Source organism: Hippocampus comes, unplaced genomic scaffold (assembly GCF_001891065.2).
Source record: "Hippocampus comes isolate QL1 unplaced genomic scaffold, H_comes_QL1_v1.1 scaffold151, whole genome shotgun sequence".
NCBI classification, from domain to species: Eukaryota; Metazoa; Chordata; class Actinopteri; order Syngnathiformes; family Syngnathidae; genus Hippocampus; species Hippocampus comes.
The window spans coordinates 75,873-101,782 of record NW_017805591.1 but is presented as its reverse complement, the minus strand read 5'-3'; the positions used below and the strand labels follow the sequence as shown (position 1 = coordinate 101,782).

General features: G+C 41.4%; 1 protein-coding gene across 2 annotated transcripts in view; it reads right to left on the bottom strand.

Moving 5' to 3' along the window:
• The window catches only part of arhgef18b (rho/rac guanine nucleotide exchange factor (GEF) 18b), a 47,739-nt gene that overhangs the window by 5,575 nt on the left and 16,254 nt on the right, over nucleotides 1–25,910 (bottom strand). For both annotated transcript variants that reach the window (XM_019880209.1, XM_019880210.1), the window contains 21 exons: nucleotides 25,278–25,386; nucleotides 23,657–23,831; nucleotides 16,130–16,197; nucleotides 15,878–15,923; nucleotides 15,526–15,733; nucleotides 15,187–15,293; nucleotides 14,448–14,588; nucleotides 13,895–14,145; nucleotides 13,681–13,806; nucleotides 13,476–13,593; nucleotides 13,139–13,393; nucleotides 12,979–13,055; nucleotides 12,544–12,722; nucleotides 12,392–12,465; nucleotides 11,608–11,793; nucleotides 11,370–11,513; nucleotides 10,938–11,053; nucleotides 10,493–10,561; nucleotides 10,300–10,347; nucleotides 9,555–9,836; nucleotides 9,329–9,478 (listed from right to left, as the gene is read on the bottom strand). In XM_019880209.1, the coding sequence (XP_019735768.1) occupies nucleotides 9,329–9,478; nucleotides 9,555–9,836; nucleotides 10,300–10,347; nucleotides 10,493–10,561; nucleotides 10,938–11,053; nucleotides 11,370–11,513; nucleotides 11,608–11,793; nucleotides 12,392–12,465; nucleotides 12,544–12,722; nucleotides 12,979–13,055; nucleotides 13,139–13,393; nucleotides 13,476–13,593; nucleotides 13,681–13,806; nucleotides 13,895–14,145; nucleotides 14,448–14,588; nucleotides 15,187–15,293; nucleotides 15,526–15,733; nucleotides 15,878–15,923; nucleotides 16,130–16,197; nucleotides 23,657–23,831; nucleotides 25,278–25,386 (2,929 nt within the window). The remainder of the gene's footprint in view (nucleotides 1–9,328; nucleotides 9,479–9,554; nucleotides 9,837–10,299; nucleotides 10,348–10,492; nucleotides 10,562–10,937; nucleotides 11,054–11,369; nucleotides 11,514–11,607; nucleotides 11,794–12,391; nucleotides 12,466–12,543; nucleotides 12,723–12,978; nucleotides 13,056–13,138; nucleotides 13,394–13,475; nucleotides 13,594–13,680; nucleotides 13,807–13,894; nucleotides 14,146–14,447; nucleotides 14,589–15,186; nucleotides 15,294–15,525; nucleotides 15,734–15,877; nucleotides 15,924–16,129; nucleotides 16,198–23,656; nucleotides 23,832–25,277; nucleotides 25,387–25,910) is intronic.

Below are 25,910 nucleotides of genomic sequence, written 5' to 3'. Positions count from 1 at the left end.
TAATGCGGCACTATAGTTATAGTAACAGCAGTTGTTTAAGAAAAACACTTCCAGGCCAAAAATACAAAACAGTCAAATGGAAAAACAATAAGTTCGGTGGTAACTTTTATGTCATGTGACGACGTATTCTTAAGCCTCTGCGCAAAGTAGTTCATTGCGTAATGCTTGTAACCTCAAAATTGTTCGCGATTACTGTAAACAGGATAGGATAAAAATCTGACACCAAGATGAATACATGGTTGGAAATGACCAAAAACCGAAGTCACCTGGCCTCATGTTGTTTATGATACTGCATATGTACCATAAAAGATGTTCACCAAAACAATCAGGTTCCAATAATAAAGCAACTCAAATGAATCCATAATTCAAATGACACTGAATGAAAAATATTAATTCAAATTTCTGGATTAATCGTCAAAAATCTGAACGCCTTTTCAGAAGGGTAAATTGTATAGCTTTACATTTACATCGATTTTTTTCAATTGCTGTCGAGTGTCATATTTTGGTCTGCATAGGGTTTTCAACTAGCGCAACCTTTAAAACGCGAATTTGCAAGACAGTAACCGAGAATATACAATCATTTTCATGGTAAACAAATAATAGGACCATAATCACCCTTTTTCTCAAGCTATGCCAACACTTTCATCCCTGTACTGCATCTGTGGTTAAGATCCGTTCGGAACCAGAGGCGCTTTGAAAGCAGGCATGACACACGTGTATTGTAAAGCGTCTGCGTGGCTCGGTGCCATTAGAGAAACACAATCTGGAGAGCAGAAGGCGCATTTATGGGCCGCGGAGAGAATCAAAAACACATGCTGCTCTTTCTGCTGAGCGCACGCTTCCCAAAGTTTGCTGCAGGAGCTTTTGATGTGTTTCCTAAGACGCTCAAGGATGACACACACAAACGGACAATTGCCCAAAATGAGAGAACATCATAGCCGTAATAGTCCCAGTGTACATAGAGGCTGTTTAGACACGCAAGGGAAACATGGAAATGTCTAAAGGAACAAACAGCGCATTGTACACTGAACTACAAGAGAGCGTGAAAGATGAGCTGCACATGGCAACTTTGTCATCTAATCTACATTGACTAATAGGACCTCGCGAACAATATAGAGTACACCCCACCTCCAGGGTTCACAGTCTCCATTTACTATCAGTATTATGTCTTACAGGAGAACATGCAATGAATTTTCCCCATCAATCCGTCCGTTTTTCATTCTCCTCATTTCGGGTCGCAGGTGGAGCCTCTCCCAGCTGACTGGTTTTGGATTGCGGGAGGAAGCCAAGAGTACCCGGAGAAAACCCATGGAAGCACAGGGAGAAACATGCAAAGTACACTCCAGGAAGGCCAGAGATGAGATTCAAATGCCTAACCTCAGAATTATACAGGCAGTGTTTGAAGTAACACTTTGTAAGTTAGCAACTAGTCAGGACCATAAATTTGGGGGACACAATTCTCATCTTCTTAGCTCTAAATCCCACCACAGTGGATTTAAAATCAAACAAACCAAATGCGCTTTAACTACAGACTTTCGGTTTTAATTTGAGAGTATTTACATCCAAATTAGGAGAACAATGCAGAAATGACCATTTGTAGAAGTGCCTCTCACTTTTTAAGGGAGCAAAAGTAATGGGATAATTGACTGCTCAGCTGTTCCGCCGCTGGATGTGTGTTATTCCCTCATTCCCCAAGTTACAAGGACCAGAGAAAAAGTTCTTGAATTCATTTCAAACGTGCTATTTGCATTTGAGCTGGGGCAGTCAGTGACGCAACCGCCATTAGTCGCACAAAGACAAAAACAAACCCATCAGAGAGACAGCAGAATAATTAGTTTTGGCCAAATCTCAGGGCCAGCTCTGTCCTGGGCTGCTCCCTGGACACTGGAGGAGGTGAGCAACAGGAGGATGCTAGCTAAGCTAACAGCTATGATGGACAGACCCTTCCACCCCATCCAGGACACCCTGACAGAACTGGGCAGCTCCTTCAGCCAGAGACTAATACACCCGCGCATATATATTGATCGTGTGACTGCTAACAAGATCAGTAAGTTGATTTTTGTACTATCTGCCAAATGCTTCGGACAGCATTTCACATGATAGACAATAAGTCAAAACATACTGCGGGAAAAAAATACTTTCCAAAGAAGTGGAATGTTCTGCAATGGCCAAGACATTCACCTGACCTGAATTCAATTGAGCATGCATTTCACTTGCCGAACGGGAAATGTTCAAGGAACAAACAGGGAGTGAAGACAGGTGCAGTAGAGGTGTGGCAGAGCATCACCATGGATGAAATCCAATGACAGGTGATGTCTAAGCGTTCCAGACTTCTGGCTGTAATTGACTGCAAAGGTTTTGCAACAGAGTGTTAAAAATACGAAAGTTTGAATTATGATTGTGAATTTGTCCCATTACTTTCGATCCCTTAAAGTGGTACCGGTATTCAGAGCCAAAGTGCTGATGTGGAATTTTCATGGACCTGATTGTAAGTTGTCTGTTAGTTGCTCGCAAACAATATGAAAATGTGAAAACAAATGACACGTTCGGAAGCTTAACTTTGATGACACTCGGAGGATGCAAGTCGCTTTGCATGAACACAGCATATGGCTGATTTCCATAATAGATGACACCAACCCTGAGCTGTGTTCCGTAGATTTTGCGATAAGGCGCTGAGCAGCCAGGAAAAAAAAAAAAAAAGCTGTAGAATTTAAATCTTCATGATCACTGCTGCTTTTCAGCACTATGCTCATGCTAATCAGCACCAAATTGAATGTAGGTGTCTATGGTCATCACCATATTAGTCCTTAGCACGACTATCACCTTTCAGTGGCATAAACAAACAAGCAAGCAAGCAAATAAATAAATAAATAAATAAAACACCCCCGGAATTAATCAGTTACATTCTCACTGGATCTATTAAGTAGAGAACTAATTTTACAAGAAAATCTTTCACAAAAAATTGGGTTGAACTGAATTGAGTTTGAGGGGCATTTCGGCATTTTAGTACAAGCTCCATTTATTTCTGTCATCTATCAATATTGGTACTGCAATCCTTACTTATTTTTTTAATTCACTGGACCACTTCCTATTCAATCAAGAGGAGATTCACGCCCACACTGAATCTAGAGCATGTCCAAGGTTTCTTCCAGTTGGGGGGGATTCATCCGTTCCCCCCACCCCCCCGCTTCAACACTGCAACATATGTTGTTTTTGTGCAAGATCATTACTGGATTAAGTAACGCAACCCGAAATCCTCTGCAATGCTTTGACAACTTTTAAGATTTAACATCGTATAAAATGAAAAGTTGCTGTTTGTGTTGTGATATTAGCAGTAAGGGGCACATTTTGTCCACTTATACACAGAGCCTGATGAACTTTCAAGGCATGTTGCGTGATATAAAAATGTTTTTTTGGATGTTGAGGATATCCATTGCATCCACACCATATTTAATGTTTGGATGAACCACAGACAAACTTTTATTGGTATTAAAATGATGATCCTCAAACTGTCTCCATATGGAAGGTTCAGTCCCTTTGTTGTGGTTGATCTCTTTTGATCTTCAATTTCCTTCCTCTTTATTGATTCCAGTCAGGGTCATTTAAAGCAGATCCGGGAAAATAGAAAAAGATGTTTGTTGAAAGATTCAATGGGATGGAGAGATGGAAAAGAAAAAGAAGAAATTGCTGAGAATCTACTAAACTCGGAAAGCCCCCTTGTACAGTCAAATGCACTTTAACCAAACATGGTTCGCAAAGTAAGTATATCAACCGTCACTAGCTGTAACTCTTTATGTCTAGATATGGCACATTTTACACTAGGTAACAATTCCCAAAGATCATCTTTAGTTTCTTGAATACAGAAACAGAAAGCCCATCAAGTTGACTGGTCTGAAAAGAGGAAGGCCAAATAAATGTCGGACAGTTTTAAATGAGCCATTTTATAGAGCAAATGCTCGTACGCCAAGATGTCGGGCTGACACCGCTGTCAATGTAAACCTTTTTATGCGGTGCAAAGGCCACATTATGATCAATGACGGAGAATACATCCTGGGGAGATAAGGAACACTTGCTGAGTCTTTTACAAGCCGAGGAGGGCAAAGCCAATAGACCGTGACTGTGTCTGGAGACCAGCTCCAACAGCTGAGCATGATGGGAAGGCACAGAGAGGCCCTTCAGTGGGAAAAGTCGGCAAAAGTCCCTTGTTCAACCCCGCTCCCTCCTTCGTCTTTGCCTCCATCAGTCTTCCTCCATGAACACTGGCTCGCCTTAGCACATAGACCTTCCATTGTTCCCTCTACAAGGTGACTGGCATGGAGCGGCAGAGGCGGCAGGTTTCCAGGGCAGGAAACTACGCGGAAGCAGGGGAAACATAAACAGGCCTGACTGACAGCACACAAACAATTAGCACTGGCAGTCTTCCAGAGGGTTCTGCTAATGACAGGCTTGCGCTGGCTAATTATACAGCCGGGTTCCTCTCATCCTGAAAACCGCTCGGATACTCCCAAATCATACAGAGCCCGACGAGCGCCTCGCCTGACACTACACAATGGACTCTCTTGAGGAGGGTGAAGGTGGTTAACATTTAGTAGGTGAGCAGAGGTAATATGATCAACTGAGAGTTGAGCGTTTTCATGCGCCGTGTGAGCAGTGGCTGACTACGTCTGAGAATGAAACCGTGTCCACAATGTAAATATATGTGCAAAACTGAATCGTACGAGTGCTTACGTATGACGTTCATCAACGATGCAGCCCAGAGGGTAAAAAAAATAGAGGCTAATTTGTTTGCTCTCGCATCAATTTCCATACAAGAGCTGTATGGAAATATCTGAATGTAAAATCCATAATTTTTCTTTTTTTTTTTTTTTTTCCTGTGTTGCTGTTCTGTATGAAAGGCCATGACACAGTATGGGGCACTGACATTTTCTGGCTGTGGAGGTAGTAACAGTCATGTAACAGCCATTGTGATGTCCCATCATGCCATGGTGGGACCGGAATTTCTCACACCCAAAACTGACTTCTCCTACTTTGTAGTGTAACGCAATTGTCTCTACCTAACAATTATTTTACACTTCTCCCCTGTGGCTGTCGCTGACACTGTTATCTTCACGCATCTAATCAGATTGCAGGAGTTGCATTGCTGTGTGAAACTGTACACTGTTGAGGCAATATCTTTGAAACTTCTGTAAGAGGTACAGATACATGCCGGAACTTCTGCTACGGCTCTGATCCGCCAATTGTGCCGAATCTCAATGTGGAAGAAGCTTATTATGTTTTATTATTTATATTACTGTTGTTGTAGTTAATATAGTGATATAGTCAACATTTTGGGTCTTTTGTGTAGCTACGAGGGAGGAGCAAATGACTACAAATAGTTCTCATTCTTTTACTTCTCACCACTGCAAAACTAAACTAGACCTGCTTGGATTCAATTATATCTTTAACTATTCATTACGACCACCAAAGTGCTTTGTCAGAATTTGCACACAAACTGCTTCCGGCTGATTGTTGAAGAAAGTAGTCATAGGTATGTAGGTGGAGGTGGTAATATTACTCACGGGGCTTGTTCAGCCTACATGATACACACTCAAGTAACATCACACAACAGCCTGGGGACAACAGGTGCGCAAGGTTGAAATGAGAACTCAAAGTGTAGAAAACAAAGATACAGGTCATTGTTTAACAAGGGACCTTGTAGTATGGTCGTGTTTTAAACAGAAGCTAATTTGACCACTTTACCATTGAAGTTAATTCTACTTAATAGAAAAAAAAGGTGGAACACAGCACTGCAGGAGCACAAATGGTTTGTCCAACTTCTCCAGCAAAATGTCTATTTATTATATTGCTTTTGTGCCCAGAAGACTCCCATTATCCACCAAAGCCTACAACCCCATATCACACATACTACATGTTAAAAGTGTTGGAAAGATGGTTCTGTCCAGGAACGGCAAGCAATCGGTGAATGTAGAGCAGGGGTGCCGAATACATCGATCGTGATCGACCGGTAGCCAGCGAACTGGTCGAAAGTTGATCTTGAGGGGCGTAAGGGGAAAAAAAAAAGATTTGTGTGTCTGTATGTGTGTCATTATATATATTTTGTGTTAGTGCACACTGCACCCTTAGCATCATATCAGTTTCATTTTCAGTATTTAAAAAATAAAATAAAAGCAGGTCACCTTGAACCTATGGTGGCGCATGATCTGCATCACCTGAAATTATTAGCGGTCAGCAGTCTGCAATTGGAGCTTGCGATCAGAGCGGTCGCAATGTATCTTTTTTTTAATTGTTATTATTTTCATTCAAAGTTTGTTTCATGGACAATTCACTAATGTCACTGGCAAAGAAGAGGAATCTGGAGCGCCAGGAGAAGCATTTTAAAACGGTACGCAACAAGTTTCTGCACCTAACACGCTGCAAAAGTGCGTCCCACGCCTCCGCGTCAGGTCTCTACTAAAGTAGGCACTGATTTCTTTTTCACAAACTACTTTATTTTTTTGTTTTGTTCATGTTAGGGGCCATTATGGCTGTTGCTCATCATGGCATGCGTGTATGCGCATGTGCGAATGCTAGCGCGCGTGCGTGCACGTGCAGTAACAGGTCAATCGCGGGAGGTTGGTTGCTTGAAAAGTACATCTTTGGTCAAAAAAGGTTGGCCACTCCTGATGTAGAGATTACTGGGCTAACATATTGTACTGGCCTGACATGGCGCTTATTATTAATGATTGTTCTCTGTGTTTTTTGCAGGACTGAACGGTGATCATGATGGATTTGAACCTTTTGAAAAAGGCAAGCAAATACTTTTCACGAGGCCATTTGGTTGTTGTTGTGCATGTACCCTTGGGTTACAAAGTATTTCAACTGCACGGTTATATGAGCTGCCATGTAAAGTTTTCAGGCTCACGCGGCGTCGTAACAGTGATATTGTGCAATCTATTCGTGCTGAGTATGAGTCAATGGAAGAATTCAAGGCCTTCCTAATCAAAAGGGCCAACCCTGATCAGATGAGATAACACATGAAAGTTCCTCTGAAGTCCTCACATGCTGCGACTCGCTCCATCCTCCCTCTCACTCCAACATACGTTCAACTTCAGAGGGATACAATCACACAGAGGTGTGTCTTTTTTTTTTTTCTTAAACGAGGTCTAATTATAGCACTACGGCTTGCTGATGACTCCTAATGTTTGTGGTAGGCATTAAAGGGCTGCTGATATCAGGCTGGCCTGGAGCCTGGAACGCAAGCCAGGGTCGCAGCCGATGAAAAGGCTGTTTAATGTGTTTTTGATGAAACAAGGGTGTGTCGGGAGGGGGGGAGACAAACCACTTCCAAATTTCCCATTAACGCAGCCAAGAAAGTCCCACGGCACAGCCAACAATATACAGTAAACCCTGATCTGCGTGTGTACAAAACAGAACAAACGGGCAGAATGAAAACAAATAGCACGGGGATGATGTCAGTGGGCGCCAAGTGCTGACACGGCCATGTATCGCTCTGGCTTCAGGTCTCATCTTGCAGTACAATCTCACAAACAAACAAATAGCACTTTTGTGTGCATGGCTGTTACAGTCAAAAGTCGAGGCTTGTAATTACAAGGTTGCTGACTCATCACAGGTCCATCCAATCCAGGACAACTATCCAATCCACTCCTTCTCACGATCACATGCCATACTTTTCTTGGGAAGAGGTTTTTCAAGTGCAACCCTTCATCGTAATGGGATTAAAAAGAGTGATCGTTAAGTGTTGTTCAAAGTACAGGAACGTTGACATTGAATCACTTTTTTTTCGAGCTCCTCGCCAGAGCTGTTGGCACCGGGCATGAAATACAGCAAAGTGGTCATAGCTTTCCATGAAACTCACAACGTCTCACATTGTTGTGCAAGAAGGGAAAGAGGGATGGAAGCATGGAAACATCGAGACGATGGAGAAAGATGTCAGGAAGAAGAATGGAAAGAGATCTGCGCTAAATAGGTAGATTACCATCTTTACTGATGAGGTGGTTAGAAAAGTGTGGGTGTGTGTGTGATTACACACACGAAGATGCGGGAAGAGAAAAAACAACTTTTACACAAAAACTAGCAGGATTTTTTGTGGAATTTCCTTCAAGACTTTGATTTTTAATAAGTCTGTATATGTTAACGCAAGAAGAATTTACAATTATTAGAGACAATGACTTAAGTGTACGAGCACGTAACTATCGCCATCAACCTGCTGGTGTCCAGCGCATTATGTTTTCCTTCATCGTTACCATCATTGCCAGACGAATAAGCGCAACTGATTTAAGAATAAGAATCAGAAAACCTTTATTCATCTCACAATGGAGAAATTCCCAATTTACAGCAGCAAGGTTATGAAAATAGGAGCTGCTGTTATGCCACAACAGTTAAATTTAGACATCAAAATAAATGGTGTTCTGCAACTTGATTCGTGGCAATTCAAATTTTTAATCTGAGATGAACGGCTTTGTAATGTCACAAATGTACTGGCAGATCAAATATACGATGTCATATTCCATGAGCTTTCCCAACAAAAATTGTTTCCAGGTACCAAGCGGGACCCAGCTCACTGCCACAAAGCCTTACTGCCGCAGTATAAATAGTTTTACAAAAATATTAACCATATTTATCATTTGTAGCTGTGACTAAAAATTAAGGCGTGTTGATCAATTGCTGAGATGCACAAGCGCAATCAATGAATGGGGCAATCCTTGCCAACGGCTCCTCAAAAAGTCACACTCCTATATTTCTCGCCCACTTCCTCTTTTTGTATAACTGTAAGGGCCAGGGCAATCCATTTCTCCCTGGACAATCTCACAACATTGTTTGTGGTTCATAAATAAAATAATGTAGTACTGTGGCTGTCTCCACATCTAATATGAACACCAGGGGTCACAGTTTTTCCAACGCATTCGTATGTGTGTGAGGGTCAATTGGGTGCGAGTCATCCAATTTCATTTGTTTGTGATTGTCTAGTCCAGTCACATGCGGTGGATCTTAGGCTCTAGCTTTACCATAAATGTGGTTGTTAAAGGTAAAGTTGAATGTTCTATTGCATTTACTATTACAAGCAGTTAACCATTATTTCCCACTTGTGTGACAGTTAAAAATGTTAAAAAGGGGGATCTTTGAAGAGCACGCAATGTGACATTACGCATATGTAATTGAAATTTGGACTTCAGTGTTTTCAAGGTTTTCAACGTTGTGCTAATAACAGTGTTTGATAAAGGTTTCGTGATTTCGACAGTATGACTTTGATCAATTCTCAACATTTTATTTCTAAATTCAGCCACTGCTAACAAGTCAAAGCTAGTCTTTAATGAAGGCCTGTTTGCACCTCAATGGTTTTCCTCTTGATCTTCTTCTGGTGTTCTAGGCGTTCCTTCTCTTTCTCGACTGCGCGAGTGGACTCCCTGAGTCTCTCCAGGTCTTGTTGGTACGTCTCCCTTTGCCTCTCCAACTCCACCCTCTCTTCTGCCAGTCGCTCCTGTATCCAATTTTTTTATGGTTAGTGTCCAAGACACAACACCATTCCAACTGTCAGGTAGGTCCGACCACTTTACCTCCAGCCGCCTGCATTCCTCCTCCCTTTGCCGCAGCCTTGCCTCTGTGGCCTCCACTTGTTGGCGGTGCTTCCCTCGCTCCTTCTCCCAGCGCTGCTGTTCCTGGCGATGCTGAGACTGCAGTTTGTGGAAGCTGGCGAGCTCCTCTCTCTGCAGGGCCAGCGTGCGCTGCTTCTCCTGCTCTAGCAGCACGTTCCCGCGGTGGCGCCCAGGCAGAGAGGCGCGCTCTGTCAGCGAGACACGCTGCAGCTCAATGTGGCTGTCCTGCTGAGATATGATGGCCTGACCATGCAGAGAGAAGACAATTGATACTTTCCTCCCATAAAACACTCACAACAGAAATGCTACAACCATTCAGAGCCTAGAATGTTATGAACATTATATTCACTGTGCTCTAAGGAACAAGTGTTGCGTGTAAGTTTGCCTTCACAAGATGATAAGGACACTATCAGAGAAGAATTAGTTTAACAATAGGTTTAATAGAGTGGGTGTAAGGTGTAGATGTGAAGAACTGAACGGCATTACACAGAGGTGTTTCTGATATGCTGCGAAGCAGTTCTACACACTATTAAGTGCAATTACAAAATTAAACATGGATCAATTTCAGTGTCTGAGTATTGGATTTCATTTGATTCTTCATGCGTTTCGCCGGTGTATACACCATTTCATTAGTAGATATCTGACTCTGTAAAGGCAGTGTGCAAATATAAACAAATCATTGTGAGCCACCGAGGCATCGTGTTACCTGAAGACTGTAGAGCCTTTGAGAAAGCATTAATAGTTTGTCAAAGAACTGGAATGGAAAAAAAGAGAAGAACATTAAAATCAGACATGTACAATCACAATAACATAGCACAGGTGCATTTACAGTCGTATATCTTTCCAATCCTACAATGCTAAATGTGAGCAACTAACAGATTCAAAGAAGAGGCACAGACCTCTGCCTCGGGGAATGAGTTGGACCAGATCCTGTTCCATTTCGTTGGTGTGCAGCAGCTCTCATCAACCTGGTCAACATTAGCCAGAAAACACAGGTTAGTTTTTTTCCTTTTGTGCTACAACCAAACAGTGGAGCTTAAATTCTTCTGAAACGAATCTAGTGGCAATCCCAAGAATTGACTTGGGTGCACAGTGACAACTGCCATCTGTTTTATACAACTGGTCATCCTCAAAGACTATTTATTTATGTGAACATGCAATGTTTACATGTGTATCAATTACATGTTTTGCCAATGATGGCTTTTGTTTATGCGTCTGTGATGAGAAATCTTTGACGCCTGTTTGTTCATAAAGGAAATAAATCAGCGCAAGTTTGTCGCCCTGTGTGATTTTGGGTTGTGCTTGAAGTCAAAGCGTATGTGACTTTTTGTGCGTCAGACCAACCGTCTGCTCCAGAGTTTGGCTGCCACAGAGATCTTTGAGCTGAGGGTCAGAGCTGGCCCGCTGGCTCCGGTCTCTGTTTCTGGATTCGCCAGAAAAGTTCTTCTTCATGTTGCCATCTGGCAGAGCAACACCCAGCCACAGACACAAACAATGACACAAAAATAACAGTGAGACCAAAAGGACCAGAAAACAGATCAATTAACTACCACAAAATGAGCATCAAGATGACAAAGGAATACGTGTCATACTACAATTGTGAATATTTTGTTTCTTAACTTGGCCAGAAATATTTTCAAAACAGCAAAAGTGTGTCTTTTAGGGAGAAAATAACATGTTATGAATAATTCACAAGTTATTCATTGCACAAAGTGCACAACAGTACAACCCATTAGGTAGGAGGTTTCCTCAGGACATTAAGTATACTAGACTCACTCTTAGTGAGGATGGTGGGGCTGCTGTCATAGCCACCAAAAGTGTCTGCTCTCCTGGGCAGGAGTCCAGAGCTGCTCCCTTCATTTTGATGTGATAAGACTTCACGCCGCACTCCAGACTGGAGCAAATTCTGAAGGTTTTCCACTGAAAAAAAAAAAAAACCCGTTCAGTGAATGGAGTTTAAAAGTGTCCGTGTCATTGATTCAATGTCATGTTATCTCCGGCAACCCTGTCCTACCCTCAGTGATGGCTCCTTTAAGCAAGGCTTCCCCCTGCTGGAGATCTGAGGCATCACCCCGTAAAAGAAGCTTGGAGCGGGAAGCTGTGTCCTCCAGACCTGCCACAGACTCTGCCATGTCTGCAAAAAGTTGCAGCTTCTCAGAGAGCGCCTGGACAATCACTGCATCCTTCTGGCTCAGACGTTCTACAGTGGGAAATAGACATCATTATGACAATTGTCCATTACTGCGACACATGATTCTCTTGCAAATTGTACTTTCTGCGAGACAGCTCATCATTTGGCATTTTACTATACATTTCTATTGTCTTTCATATAGCCTGTACGAAAAAATACATATAAAATATAAAAAATAAACTTCTGGACACTCGCTCATTGTTTGGTAAAACTACATTTCATTGTCCAGGCCTGTTTAAGGCATTACTGTGGACCCTAATTATTCGCAAAGGTTAAGGAGAGTCGCAGTGATGCTCAGCCAAAAAGGTTTGCATCGGGCCAGAGATAACAAGCATTTTTTTTTTCATATGACCAGACAAAATGAAGCTAGTCCCCTCACTTCAACATAGTTCCTTGGCATTTGGATGCCACAAAATGATGCCAAAGCAAGATTTATTTATTTATTTTTTTTAATATTTGACACGCACTAGCCTCCTGACCACAAAAACTAATATACGATATATGACAACCCCCCTCCCCCCCCCAAAAAAAAAAACGAAGCAGCAATTTCATGAATGCCGAACTGTGAATTTGCTAGGACTCATAGGAGTTAATTAAATGTCAGTACCTTGAAATTCTTTGAACCTGGAAGCTCGAGCTTCTTCCTCTTCACTGAACAGCCTCTCCTCTGTATGAGGACAGCTAACATCGATAGGACAGAAGCCATCAATTACTGTACTATGACAATTCCTTTTCAACAACGTATTGTATCACAGCTACCTCTCAACAGCTTGCCGGATTTGGGTCATCCAAGTGTTTCTTTCTTCTTTAGAGGTCGTGTGGATCTCGTACATCTCCGGCTCATTGGAGGACGCGCAGATCAGAAACATGGCTCTCTCAGCATGTGCCACCTCCCTAACAATCAGCTTCTGAAGATAGATGACTGATGGCTTGTTGTCCTACAGGGGTAAAAATAAGACACAAGAATGAATCAGGCTACAGCGGTCTTCACCTCAATCTCCTAGAAGGCTTTTACAATGGTCACAACGGAGAGAAATGCTACAAATATGCTTAACTGATATTGTGAGGGAAATTAAAGGAATGCATTAACCTCACACGTGTTACACTTTCCTAAAAGGGCCCTAAATGATCATGCAACTTAATTATGTATGTACTGGTAGTTGAGGTGCATAAAGAAAACGATGAATTCCTCACCACTGCTGCAAATACATATCGCTGATCCTTCTCTTGTAGCAGGAGTAACACATCAGAAAGGAGAACTGCAAGAATATCTGTGAGGACCAAATAACACCAAGATAATTTCTTCAAAAGTGAGTTGAGAAATAAACATCCGTTTATTTTGCCGCAACCCTACCTTTGAGTCTGCCAGAGGCAGCTTTCCAGTTGACGGTGCCCTCGTGCAGGAGACGTCTGCGACCCTGCGCTAAGTCTTCTCGGCGAAACACTCGGCCATCTTCGATTTTGCCCAGGGCCTTTGGCTCCATCTTGTTGTGGATGTCACGAAGGCGACATGTCTTCTCGTGCAGATTAACCAATGAGTCCACTTGAACAATAGTGTCTTTAATCAAGGCTAGCGCACGGTTCAGCTCTGTGTGCTCATCGGTACCCTCTAAGGGGAATAACAAAGATTCAAATAAACACGGGAGTTTTTTCTTCAATAAATGTACAGTACAAAATGAACGTAACAAGACCTTCGGTGCTGTGTAGGATGCGCTCGACAAGAGCTGGGTACTTGGTAATGCGCTGTGTTACCAACAGCATACACTCAGGCACTCCTAACCTTCGCACAATGGACAGGTTGTTGATTTTCTGCAAGGACAAAAGACAAGACTCAAACTACAAAGTTGAACAAAGACGAGTCGGTGTAAAGATCACAGGCTTGCTTGGTTCTCTCACCCGTATGATGCTGTGGAATCTTTTGTTTGTTTGCATCTGCTCTTTGTAGTAGCTGACAGCCTCAGTGTGGTGACTGCAGAAATCACCATAGCTCTCCTTCATCTTCTCGCCGACATCACCTGAAAACTGCATAGATACGTCCGAAAATAAAAATACAACCCCCCCAAAAAAAACAAACAAAAAAATTTCAGACTTGTACATGCCCTTTCCTTACCTGCGCAATTAGTATGTCTGCTATTCTGTCCACCGTGTAGTTGCCCTCGGTGGGCATAACAGTGCTTTCTCGCCTGCGTTCTTTAAGAGAGGACAAGAAATGCATGTGGAGCTCCAGGAGGTTTTCCAAGCGCGGGAAAAGACATTCCACTCTGCTTGAATCCATCTGGAGGTTCTCCTTCAACTCTCTCACGTACACATGAAGCATTATCTTCAGTGTCCTCACGTGGTGCATTTCCGTCTGCATCAGTTCTGTTGTACATAAGGTGACATATTACAATCTCAGTCCAAGTTTTCTGTTTGTTTTTAAATGTTATCAGACTTTGACGTGCGCCAATACAACAGTTTGTATTGTTTACAGACAGGCCAAATCACAGGGACAAACATGACAATGAAAAATATTGATTTGCAAAACTGGTACTAGTCTAAATTGAGTTTCAAGTTTAGAGTATATCCAGAAGCCTACATTGTTATTGCTATGGTCTAATAGTAATATGTTTTGTTTGGTTTAAAAGGCAACGTTAAACAAAGAGCATCTATACAAATGCACGAACCATATGTGGCATCCTGCCTCTTCATGGCCTCTTTAGAGTGTCTCTTAACAAACTGCTGGTCAACGGCCAAACTCCAAGACTCTGCTTCCAGGTCCTGAGCATCACACTCTAGATCAGCTCGCACTGCAGCATAGTGAGCATCTGAGAAAAGGAGCAAACCAAGTTACAGATTTTCGACTGTATAATAGTGAATGTCACCTCAACTATGCTGGCATCTGGCGATTACAGAGGTGAGATGAATTTGCAAGCAGTTGCAAGATGAATAATAATCCAAAAGAGAGAGAAAAATAAAACACTCAAATAAGATACGTTTGGATTACTCTGAGGAAAAAAATATTACGAGAAGCACACCAAAGCTGTTGAGCCAGACCACAGCGATATTTGGCCACCCAAAAATCGCAGCAACCGTTCGGGTTTTAATGTGATGCAGTTTTATGAATTTTTACTGATGAGTTTCATGCCGCCAGCAGATTTACAGATCGCCTCACCACCACATCTGAAAAGTGAAATTACTAATAATGTCACAGTCGACCAATGAAACTGTCCGAGTCCACCCTCATACTGACTATTCCCATCGGCGTAGTTTTGTGAGTATGGTGTGGAAGCCACCATTGGCTTCATAAAACAGACCCGTCCCTACATTTGAGAAGCAACAACAAAAACTCTGCTTTGAAAAAGGTGGATGAACAACAAAACAATTCCACAAATTAAAATCAATCAACCAATCAAGTCAATTTACCTTCCACGATTATAGACTCGGTAGTGGAGGGAACGAGGGAAATGGTGTCTTCATTGCAGCGCTTGAAGCGAAGAGCGTCGGTTTCATCCATCTCTCCGGGGAGAGATCTGGTGTAAAAAAAAAAATAATTAATTAATTTAAAAAAGTATATTTTATGTATATGTGTGTGTGTGTGTGTGTATGTACGCTTTTAAACACTTGTGAGCCAGTAATAAAGCAAATGCTGTAAATTAGCGTGGGAACACTTCATCTTCAATTAATGCTCAAGTCCTTCATGTGAGAGGCAATCAAAAGCAAACAAGACAAAATGAATAAGTGATGCAAGACTGGGGCACTGACCCTGAGCTGCTGTGGTGGCGTGGGCTGTGGCCGAGGTATAAAGCAGGAGCTCCTGGAGTGGTGATGTTATTTGTTGCAGTCGGTTGGTTACTTGGTCCCCGAGGAATGATGGTCATGCCAGGGGGGCCGTCAAATATTGCGTGGCCATTCAAGGTTTGTGATGAGGCTGCCCCTGACTGTTCCTGGTCTCTGTGGCGGTCTTTTAGTGCTGAGGGCAACACACAATTGAGACAACGGGGAGAACGGTGGAGTAAGAAGAGAAAGCCTAAAGTCGTCTGTCATTCTCTATCTATTCCACAACCCATCAGGAAGAGGCACACCGAGCTTTGAAAATACATTGAATTATACTTACCAAGACTGGGGGATCCAGATGGGCCTGTCCTCGATAAAGAATCTCTCTGAGAATAGAAAGACACACTATGCTATTTTTAAGGCCATTTGATCAAACACTTATCAGCTATTAAAAAGATTACTTTGGGGATTTGTTTTTTTTTTTCTCAAGAAAGCACACAAGCGTTCCTGTACAAAGACCATTCAAGATTATAAGTGCGACCGTGACAGTGTGTGTCAGCACTGTTTCTCCACGTTCCAGTGGAGTGTTTACCTTGTTCTTGGTGCTGGTGCACTCACCCAGCAGAGACTTACAGCTCCTGTGAACATTCACAGCACAATCTGAAAAATAGGATCCAATAGTGTATATTAGTTTAGACTTTATTGTATAGTACTGTTTTATCATCAGATGAAGGAAATCCAAAGTTATTTTACAGTTATATTTAATTGAAATTAAAACACTTGAAATTCATAAATGTTTTTTTTCCTGAAATTGGAATCATGTATACTGTTAAAATCCAACCGAGATGAGTGCAGTTTTTAAAAATTTTCATCCATACAAACATAACAGGAAAAGTAGACAAATAAAACACACAGGCTACAACAAGACAAAGCAATAGTGCTACTTGGCAGGGCCATTGGAAGTGGCGACGTGTTGAATAAAAGCTAAGATATCCGCCCTTTTTGTATTGCACGTGCCTTCATTAGGTTCATGGGTCACAGTCCAGCTGACTTCAGGTGAGTGTACAACCTGTCACAGGCTGTTGTAGTGTACCACTCACAGGAAGCGTGTTAACATCATGAAATGAGTCACTATCACTCGCAAGAAAGCATCTTAAAGTACACAATCAACCCGTGAACAGCTGCAATCTAACCACCATGTCTTCTAGAATACCTATTTTTCCATTCAAATTCAGTTTGACATATTCAATATTGCAGACAGGAAGCGGTTCATAATTCAAACAAGCAAAAGCTGCAAACCCCATCCACCCCCATTGGCAAAGGGGAAGGTGGGAAATCAACACTGTCCGTGACAGTCTCGTTTACATCATTCAGGGCACATCCAGTAGAGGAAAAAAGCCTGAGGCAGAAGCGTCACATTGTTTAAATGCGGTTGCATTGCTGTGTCAAAGGCAGCATCCCTGTCAACAGCACAATGTAATACAGTACTAGCAACTTCCACCAAGAGATCATCAGAAAGACTTCTGTACAATGTGTAGCTCATTTCTCTTCTGTGTACCACAAATTACAAAGGAAAGCATGCAGTGACAGCAGCAAATACTGGACCATGTTCATTGACATTTTTAGCTTCAGACCACACATAGTCCTTCTAGTTTGTCCAAATCCACCCACTGAAGTCCCGTCCACTCTTCTAATACCTTATGAACTTTCTGGCGAAGCGAAATGAAAAGTCAACAGAAGGTGGCTTCAGAATAAGCCTCAGAAACAGAGAAATTACCCTTGTTTAAAAAAAATAATAATAATAATTTTTAAACCGTAAATTGGTTCAGCATTACTCAACCGGCACACTTCCAGAAGCGCCAAAAATAAAAATCATTAATACAGTTCAGTAGAAACAGCAAGACTAATATGAACAGCAGAATTTAGACTGTACTGCTTTGCATCAGATTCAGACGTCAGAGATTTTCTTTTTATAAATATATGTATATTTTTTTGTAATCCAAAAGCAGCTGGATTCAAAGTATTTATCAATCTTACGAAGGTGAAGGTCTATAAAAAAATTTGTAATAAAAAAACAAAACAACAACAAAAAAAAAACGTTTTTCAGTCCACTGTAGCAAGCAGCCTTACCTTAAAAAGGGCTCAAACACCGATGAGGCTCATGAGTCTATAATAGCAAAGGCTAGTCTTTTTTTTTTTGGGTGGGGGCGGGGGGGTGGCGGGGGAATTTGAAAAAGAGAAGACCTTGACAGGTAAGCAGATCTTCACAAAATATTGAGACATTCATTTAAGCGTCATCAGTGAAGAGCCCAAGCGCAAGCTAAATCCTTTCAGGAAACAGAGACGATGGCACACAAACTGTAATGACAAGAATTCTTCATGGTAGAGGTAAACGATTAGCTAAAGATAAGCCAGGACAGGGTGTTTTTCTATTTGCTGATATCACAGCTCTTATCAGCACTCAGACCACCTCAAAGTCTGGCAATCACATGCTTCGAGATGCCTCCCGTAGGAAGCAGAGCTGGCAAAGAACAAACATTTAAAAACTAACTCGGTCACTTTAGAATATAAGAAACAAAGCAGACATCACATGGCTGACTGCTCCATCCACAAAGTAGTATCAAATTACAAGACTAGAATACATTTGTAATATTATAAATACAGTGCCATGAATATTGAGCAGTTTGTTCCACTTTCAGTCACAAATCAGCTGTTGTCGCAGACCTTAAAAGCAACAAGCTCAACTAATTCAAAGCCCTTACATTACACTGTTTTACAAACTGAGAAAGACAAGGGAAAAAAGGTTTCACAATGTGTTATCTTTACTGGCAAATGTGGGCTCGGCAATACTCAAGATAATGGATTGGTTCTTCAGAAAAAAATTTAGCACGATGATCAGGACACCTGAAAGATTCGGCTTTCTTTCATATGTTCAGGTGAACATTTTTTTGTCTCTACGTGGATTGAATAAAATAAATGTAAAGGAAGGAGATCACGAATAGATTCAAGCCGAGAGCTACAACCAAAAAATATCCTTCTGTCCTGGCGTCGGCATATGTATCTTTATTATACATACACACTATAATACCAGAGTGATGTTATGATATTAATCTGTTTTAATATCTAGGCAAGAGAACATAGTATTTCCCTTTCTATTATGTCCTATGGGAAGCAGAAAGTACGCCTCAGATGGTTGATTTATGTACCATCACTAAATGCATGGTTCTGACAAATTAGATCATCATCCACTCATAGGTAAAACAACTGCGAATAAAAATGCCCCCCCCCCCCATTTCATTTCAGCGTGGGGCACTGGAGGAGTGTAAGGGCATCACCTGCTCCGTCTGAGGAATGTTAAGAATTTTGACACATCAGAAAACACGTCAAAAATTATGTGGTCCAATAATCCCCAATTACATTTTCAATCTGAAATTTCTTCCTACAGTGGCACAACATGGACCAGGCAAAGATGGAGACAAGTTACGGAAGAACGTAAAGCGAATGTTACGTTTATCCTCCATCTCCGTGATTCACAAATAGTGAGTCGAAAAGGAACAGGTGGGTGTGTGTGGGTGGGTGTGTTAGGGGGGATTACGCAATTTATTTAACTGAATAGATCTATTAAAATAATTACAATTATTGTTTCATTACTACAAATAATAACTTATCTTTATTCAGCTATCTCTGCCAGCGAAGTACAGTTATCGTGACGGAGAATAAATAAATGCTCTTTCAATACCGCCGCCAATCATGAATCATAATTTAATAGATCACATACAGACACTGTCACATTTTTGTAAACCCAATAAACAATGTCAGCCATTGCATCAAATCCTCTGACAAAGCAAATATCTCATACATATTTAATACAATAATAATCTCTGAGCTAACGTTAACAATCACCTGTTGAGCCTCGAGGCTACCACCAACAGCGGCTAACAAAACTGGCAATAGCGAACACGAACGTACACCAAAGCGACGTTGAGGGTTGAATTTGAAAAAGCAGCAACATCACCGTGTTTATGAGGATGTGGAGAATGTGAGCTATTTCAAGTGAACTACACTTGCTTTACAATGGGAAGCAGTTTTGGCGAAGTTATCTCGCAAGCAACGAGAGGCTATTGTTAGCTAGCCATACTGCCCAATAGACGACTCACTGTTGTTTCCATTGAGTAAGTAAATACACGCTAGTTCGTCCAGTCCATAGAAACACACTGAAGACACAAAGGAAGCAATATATCGCACTACGATAAGTGGCTAACTAATGTGCTTGAAAAAAATCCACTGAAGGAACCAACGAGAATGATCCACCTGACCCCGCTACAGGAGCTGCTTCTTACCGTTATTAACACCAAGTCTCCGCTCCGGTTCGGATGGTAACGACTGAAACAACAACAGCGGCAGCGGCGGCTCGGTTGGATAATCACATCATTGACATGGATGGATGAACGGCACAGATTATCCTGTTTTTGTTTTTGTTTTGTTTTGTTATGGTCCACTTTAGTTAGCCGCTTTCTCCAGTGGGAACAATCTGTGTCATACAAACGGCGCATTCCACAGGCTCAATCCCCACACCACCACTTGGATCCAGTTAAAGGGGCACTGCACTTGGTTGTTTTCTCACAAGTACCAAAGCCAAAAACAATAATTGCAATTACATCTGCAAATAGGGTTAGGCAATTGATTGATCTGATAGATTTGTTAACCTCTTAAAGCCATGGTATACAGTATATATATACATATTTTTAACTTAATCCGGCTTCCATAGTTTCCATTTATCTGCTGAGGCATGGTCGTTGCAGCCATCATGGGACTTAGAACTCTTGATATGTCCCAACTTTTTTTGGGGGGTCTGCAGGAAGCATGGAAGGGCCATTTTAAAATGATTTATTATTATCTTGTATCCCTCTAGACCAGGGGTGTCAAACTCATTTTTGTCGTGGGCCACATTTTAGTTACGGTTTCCCTTGGAGGGCCGTTATGACTGAACCCATACAAAAAAGTCAATAGTAACGGTTTATTCAACTATTATTTAAGTTACTGTAATGAGGGGTTTGGTAACAAGAAAATGCTGACAATATGTCTCTTATTTATTACATATGAGAATTTTAAATGTTGGTAGAGATTTTAGCAAGCATCGTGGAAGTTGACATGCTTGATTTGCTTTCGCGGGCCACAAAAAATGATGTGGCGGGCCAGATCTGGCCCCTGGGCCTTGAGTTTGACAACTGTGCTCTAGACAATATTCACCGAGGACCGAATTAATGCTAAATTATCAGAACACTGTTCCTGACGGCAATCTATTGTTGATCAGTTCTTATGGTCCTGGTCTCATGATTTCAAATTGTGAAAAACAATGTTCATAATGTTCATAAAAGAAGTATCAGTGTTTCCAACTCTGCAATTTGGTCACTGTATTTAGCCTGAGTCAAATCCGAAATTCAATTTCTGTGGGAAAGTATTAGATTTGTGATATTAAGGCCAAAACACCCAGCCCTATCTAACAGAGAAGCCACTATCAAAGAAGAAGACTGTAGCCCATATATTATAAGAAAGTTACTGGTTTGTGTCAAACAAAGAAAGCTTGAATCATGCAGTATCTGGCGCCGTGCACTACATTACACGACACATACCAGAACACGTTTGTTGAATAAGCACACAATTAAAACAATCATACATTACACGCCCATGCTTCCAGACTGCATTATTTATAGATGTTAGTATTATTGTCTTACCCTAATTAAGAGAAGGGAGAGAATTAGTTAGAGCCACTTTTGTTGATACTTTTAAAATAGACTAAAAATAAACTGCACTCACCAGCGACTTCATTAATTGCTGTTCAGTATATTGAGGTTGAATATAAAATCTGCTTTGACAAAGTGGATAAACTCACAGCTTTGTTTGACGTTACCTTCATTTCCCCTCAGGAGAAAAAAAATACTGATCAACAGCTAATTTTAATAAGAGATGGCTTTATGGTTTGCAAATGTATTTTTGATGCGGATTTAAAAATAATGGTTCTTTCTTTTTTGTAGCACATCAGCTTTTGGCGGCTATTTTAATTTTTTTGTCCTGAAGTTTGACCGATAAAAGCTTGCTCAATATGGATTTTACAGATGACGTTTCGGGAAAAAAAATCCACCACATACACCTCACTGTAAGTCAGTGGGCGTGACTAGCACGCAACAACGTCCTTCATCGACCCTGGACAGAGTTATGATTGAGCCCGATGACCTCTGCCAAGCAGCAAACAGAAACCTGAAGTTACCAGGAAAGAGAATCTGACCAACCGTGTTGATGTGGGTTGCTAATAACAACGACGCAAAACAGACTTAGATCATAGTTCCACAGCTTTCATCAAGGGCATGTACGCCCTCTATTAGTTACACACTTCTTTCAATCGACATTGCGACTAATCAGCCGCAAGAATGACAGCAGCAAGGAAGTACATAATGGTCGTCCGCTTATTGTGACTGATTGAACACAACACAGGCCTACTTTAGCTCACACAACGCCCCAGAGAAATATGAACAATCTGGAAGTATAAAGTGAATGCGCGCGGTAGGATTTGGGTAAACAGCTGTCGGAATACGGTGCTGATGGATGAGGCGACCCGCCCGAGCAGAAAGAAGGGTTGTGCAATGCAAAGCAGTGAAACAAAATACAGATGCAGCATTGCAGATGATGTTCTTGGAAACACTTTTCAAATCGGGGAGGAAAGACACTAAGCAGCAACAGTGGGTTTGTTTCCAGAACATTAGGCAAAGCCAACCTAAGTATGACGGGAGAGGAATGATCTGTAATCACCTGCCCCGAGATCAATGCCAAATAATATGACTCAATGGTTTACGTTGTTTTTACTGCACTTTCAGGAGTGTCAACTCTGAGAATTCTGCCTTTCCAAAGCGTATAATGCTCCATTTTGATTGACACTCTCAGAGATGTATTCCTTTTACAATGTGGTCCTTATTGTGGTGGTCCTTAAAAATTAGTTAAGATAAATGAGGGGTAAATAAGGGAAAGGAAATAAGCTATTAATATGATGCGGTGCAAATTTACACCACTGTAACGCACACTTATAATTGAAGAAATTATGCTTCGAATATGTCCCACATATGGATTTTCACATGTAATCTAGTACATCGCTAGATTAAATCACAATTGAGTGTAATTTTTCCCCAAACAAAAATCCTCGATGAACAATAAACTGATAGACTATATCGTTGAAGGTGTATTGCTTGAGTGTGCTGCTAATGATAACTCGAATCCGCTTTATCCTCGCAAGGGTCGCGGGGGGTGCTGGAGCCTACCCCAGCCGTCTTCGGGCAGTAGGCAGGGGACACCCTGAACCGGTTGCCAACCAATCACAGGGCACACAGAGACGAACAACTATCCGCGCTCACACTCACACCTACGGACAATTTGGAGTGTTCAATCAGCCTGCCATGCATGTTTTTGGAATGTGGGAGCAAACCGGAGTACTGTAGCCGGAGAAAACCCACGTGGGCACGGGGAGAACAAGCAAACTCCACACAGGGAGGCCACAGCTAGAATCAAACCCGGTACCTCTGCACTGTGAGGTCAACTCGCTAACCCCTGGACCACCGGGTCACCCAACTCTAATCTTGTTTGTTTTGATACTGAGTAATTTCTTGGAGCAAAAAAAAACAAAAAACAAACACATGGTAAGAAATTATCACTTACTGTATTAAATCACAATCGTGGAAAAAAAAAAGGTTGTTTTTAAAAATCATTCAACCCACTTTGTATTTTCTGCTAAAAACAAAAAGGCAGACAATTTGGGCATACTGTACAGGTATGTGTTTTTCATTGGTCGGAAATGAAAACAAAGGTGTCGCTCCACCAATTGTAGAAAGAACCTCTTCAACCTCAGAAATGAATTTTTGACATTGGCTCTTGTAATGAAGGTCAAGCTTGTGTAGGTTCTTGTTTGCTTGTTTCTTCACTCCGGTGTTTTGGTGAGCAGGTGCACAAGCAGTAGAATGGTTATAAAAAGCCACACGTTTGCATGTGAGCCGAGCACCTGTGCTCACGTGGGCGTGTGCGTGAGAGAGACGAGCGTGAAGGGCGTGCGTGCGCGCACCTGCTGTGTACTCACTCATGCATTGCAGGCTGTGTTTCTTTTGCAGTGTCTTGCCGCACAGAGAGCAGGTGGCGCAGCTGGAAAAAGTGCCGAGCGCTAAAACATGCCCATTGTTGTGGCTGAACTCTGTCTCCGTAGGATCCCTCTCCTTCTCCTTACCCCTCTGCTGCTCTTTCTCTCGGTTCTTACCCTGCAGGGACACAATGGTGGTTGATTAGCGTCATTCAAAGTGTGTCACAGGCGTGATGTGCAACAAAGCTTACATAAGGAGATTAGTGCACTATACATGTGCAGCGCCAGGTAACTGTTTGCACTTGACAATTATGTCCATGTAATGCTATTAATGCCTATTGTTGTCTCATGTGTCAAATGGTTAAAGTGCTTTTTAGTCTGAATCATTTGTTGAAATTATTTTTTACACATTTGCAAACAAAGAAGGGGATTTTTTTTTTTTTTACTTTTTCATTTCTGATACTTTGGGATACTTAAAGGGGAAGTCAACGCCCAAGTTCTCTTTACCATAAAATATTCTATGCGCCCGACTAATCTAAACACGGCATTCTGATTAATATTGTGTTCGTGGAATATGATTTAAGCAGCAAAATCCACCCGTTTTTACCCATGTCAGAGGGCAGCCATTTTGCAATTGAAAATGACATCAAAGCTGCTCACGGCTCAGGGAACAACCAATCAGGGGTCACCTCTTTTCTGAAACTAAGGCATGATTGGTTGGTACCTGAGCCCCAAGCAACAGTGATGTCATTTTCAGTCGACAGCAAGTGGACAAATGGCCGCCCCCTTAGATGGAAAAAAAAACGGTTGGATTTTACCGCTTAACTCATATTCCGCTAACACAATATTAATCAGAATGCTGTTTTTAGACTAGAAGAGCTGCACGGAACCTATTAGTCTAAAGAAAATTATTGGGTTGACTTCCCCTTTAAACACACATCAGGTCAAACTAATGGAGGAACATGATTGGTTTTAATGAGAAACAAATGTAACAGGAAAGTTAAAAAAAAAAAAAAGTAACATATTTATTTGTCAGTATTTTCAACTCATCCTCATTGAGCCATGATCTGTGAAAGGTAAAGCACTGAATGTTGACTGAAGTGGTTAGTAATGTTAATCATGGTTTCCATCTTTTCCTGTTATGTTGTGGGTCAAACTGACCAATTTTAATTGTCACATACAGTACAAAGTAAGATGAACATGATTCATTTCCGTTAACAAACAATGTGAGCGCTCTTTTTTTGGTTTGACACTTTTAGATGGTTAAACATGGCGCGGGTCAAACCGACCCATCATCGTGATTACTGTTCCTGAGAAAACAATGTTATCGGACATTTTTTACAAACGTTTATTTATGGAAAAAAAAATGTCAATTTCATATATAGCCATGATATGTGAAAGGTAATGAGTTAGTCATAGAGTTATAATCATAAGATATAAACAATTTTCATACGTTTTCCAGTTATGATGCGGGTCAAACTGACCCATTTTTAAAGTTAAAACCAGTTGTTCATCTTTCTGAAACTTTTGTATGAATACATATGCCACATATTAAATTGACCCATTAACATTATTGCTGTTTGTGGGAAATGGTTAAATCGGTTGCGTCACATTACTTGCCTACCTTATCTTTATTGAAGGAGCCGGTCATCCTGTTCCTCAATGAGCTGAGAGTCCTCTTTACCTTGGTGCCTTTTTCTACCTTCTCACTTCGATCCTCCTCTTCCTCATTCCTAGTAGATGAAAAAGAGAACGTAAACTTACCTCATCATACTAAGTTAAAAAAAAAGTTTGTGTGTGTGTGTGTGTGTGTGTGTGTGTGTGTGTGTGTGTGTGTGTGAGAGGGAGAGAGAGAGAGAGAGAGAGAGAGAGAGAGAGAGAGAGAGAGCGAGAGAGCAACAATAACAGTTACAGTTTGACAAATACATCACATAACAGAAGAGAGGAAAAAAAAATAAACCAGATAATAATGCTTGGTTAGAGTGTTATTTTCATCTGTGGAGAATAGACTGACCTGGTTACAAAGCCACTGAATAGAGTCTTTGCTCATCATCTGCAGTCTACTGTTGTTCAAAAAGCAGTAATAAACGTGGCCAGTGGTCAAAAAGCCATTCGGTCGTTCCTTCTCTCAGTAGTTACTGCATAGTGTTTGTAAAGTGGTAAGAAACATGACCTCTTAGTTTCTCTTGAGTCAAAGCTATGGCTGCCTGCACCCAGGGATGGGAATCAAGAAAAACATTCAACAATACCACTGATG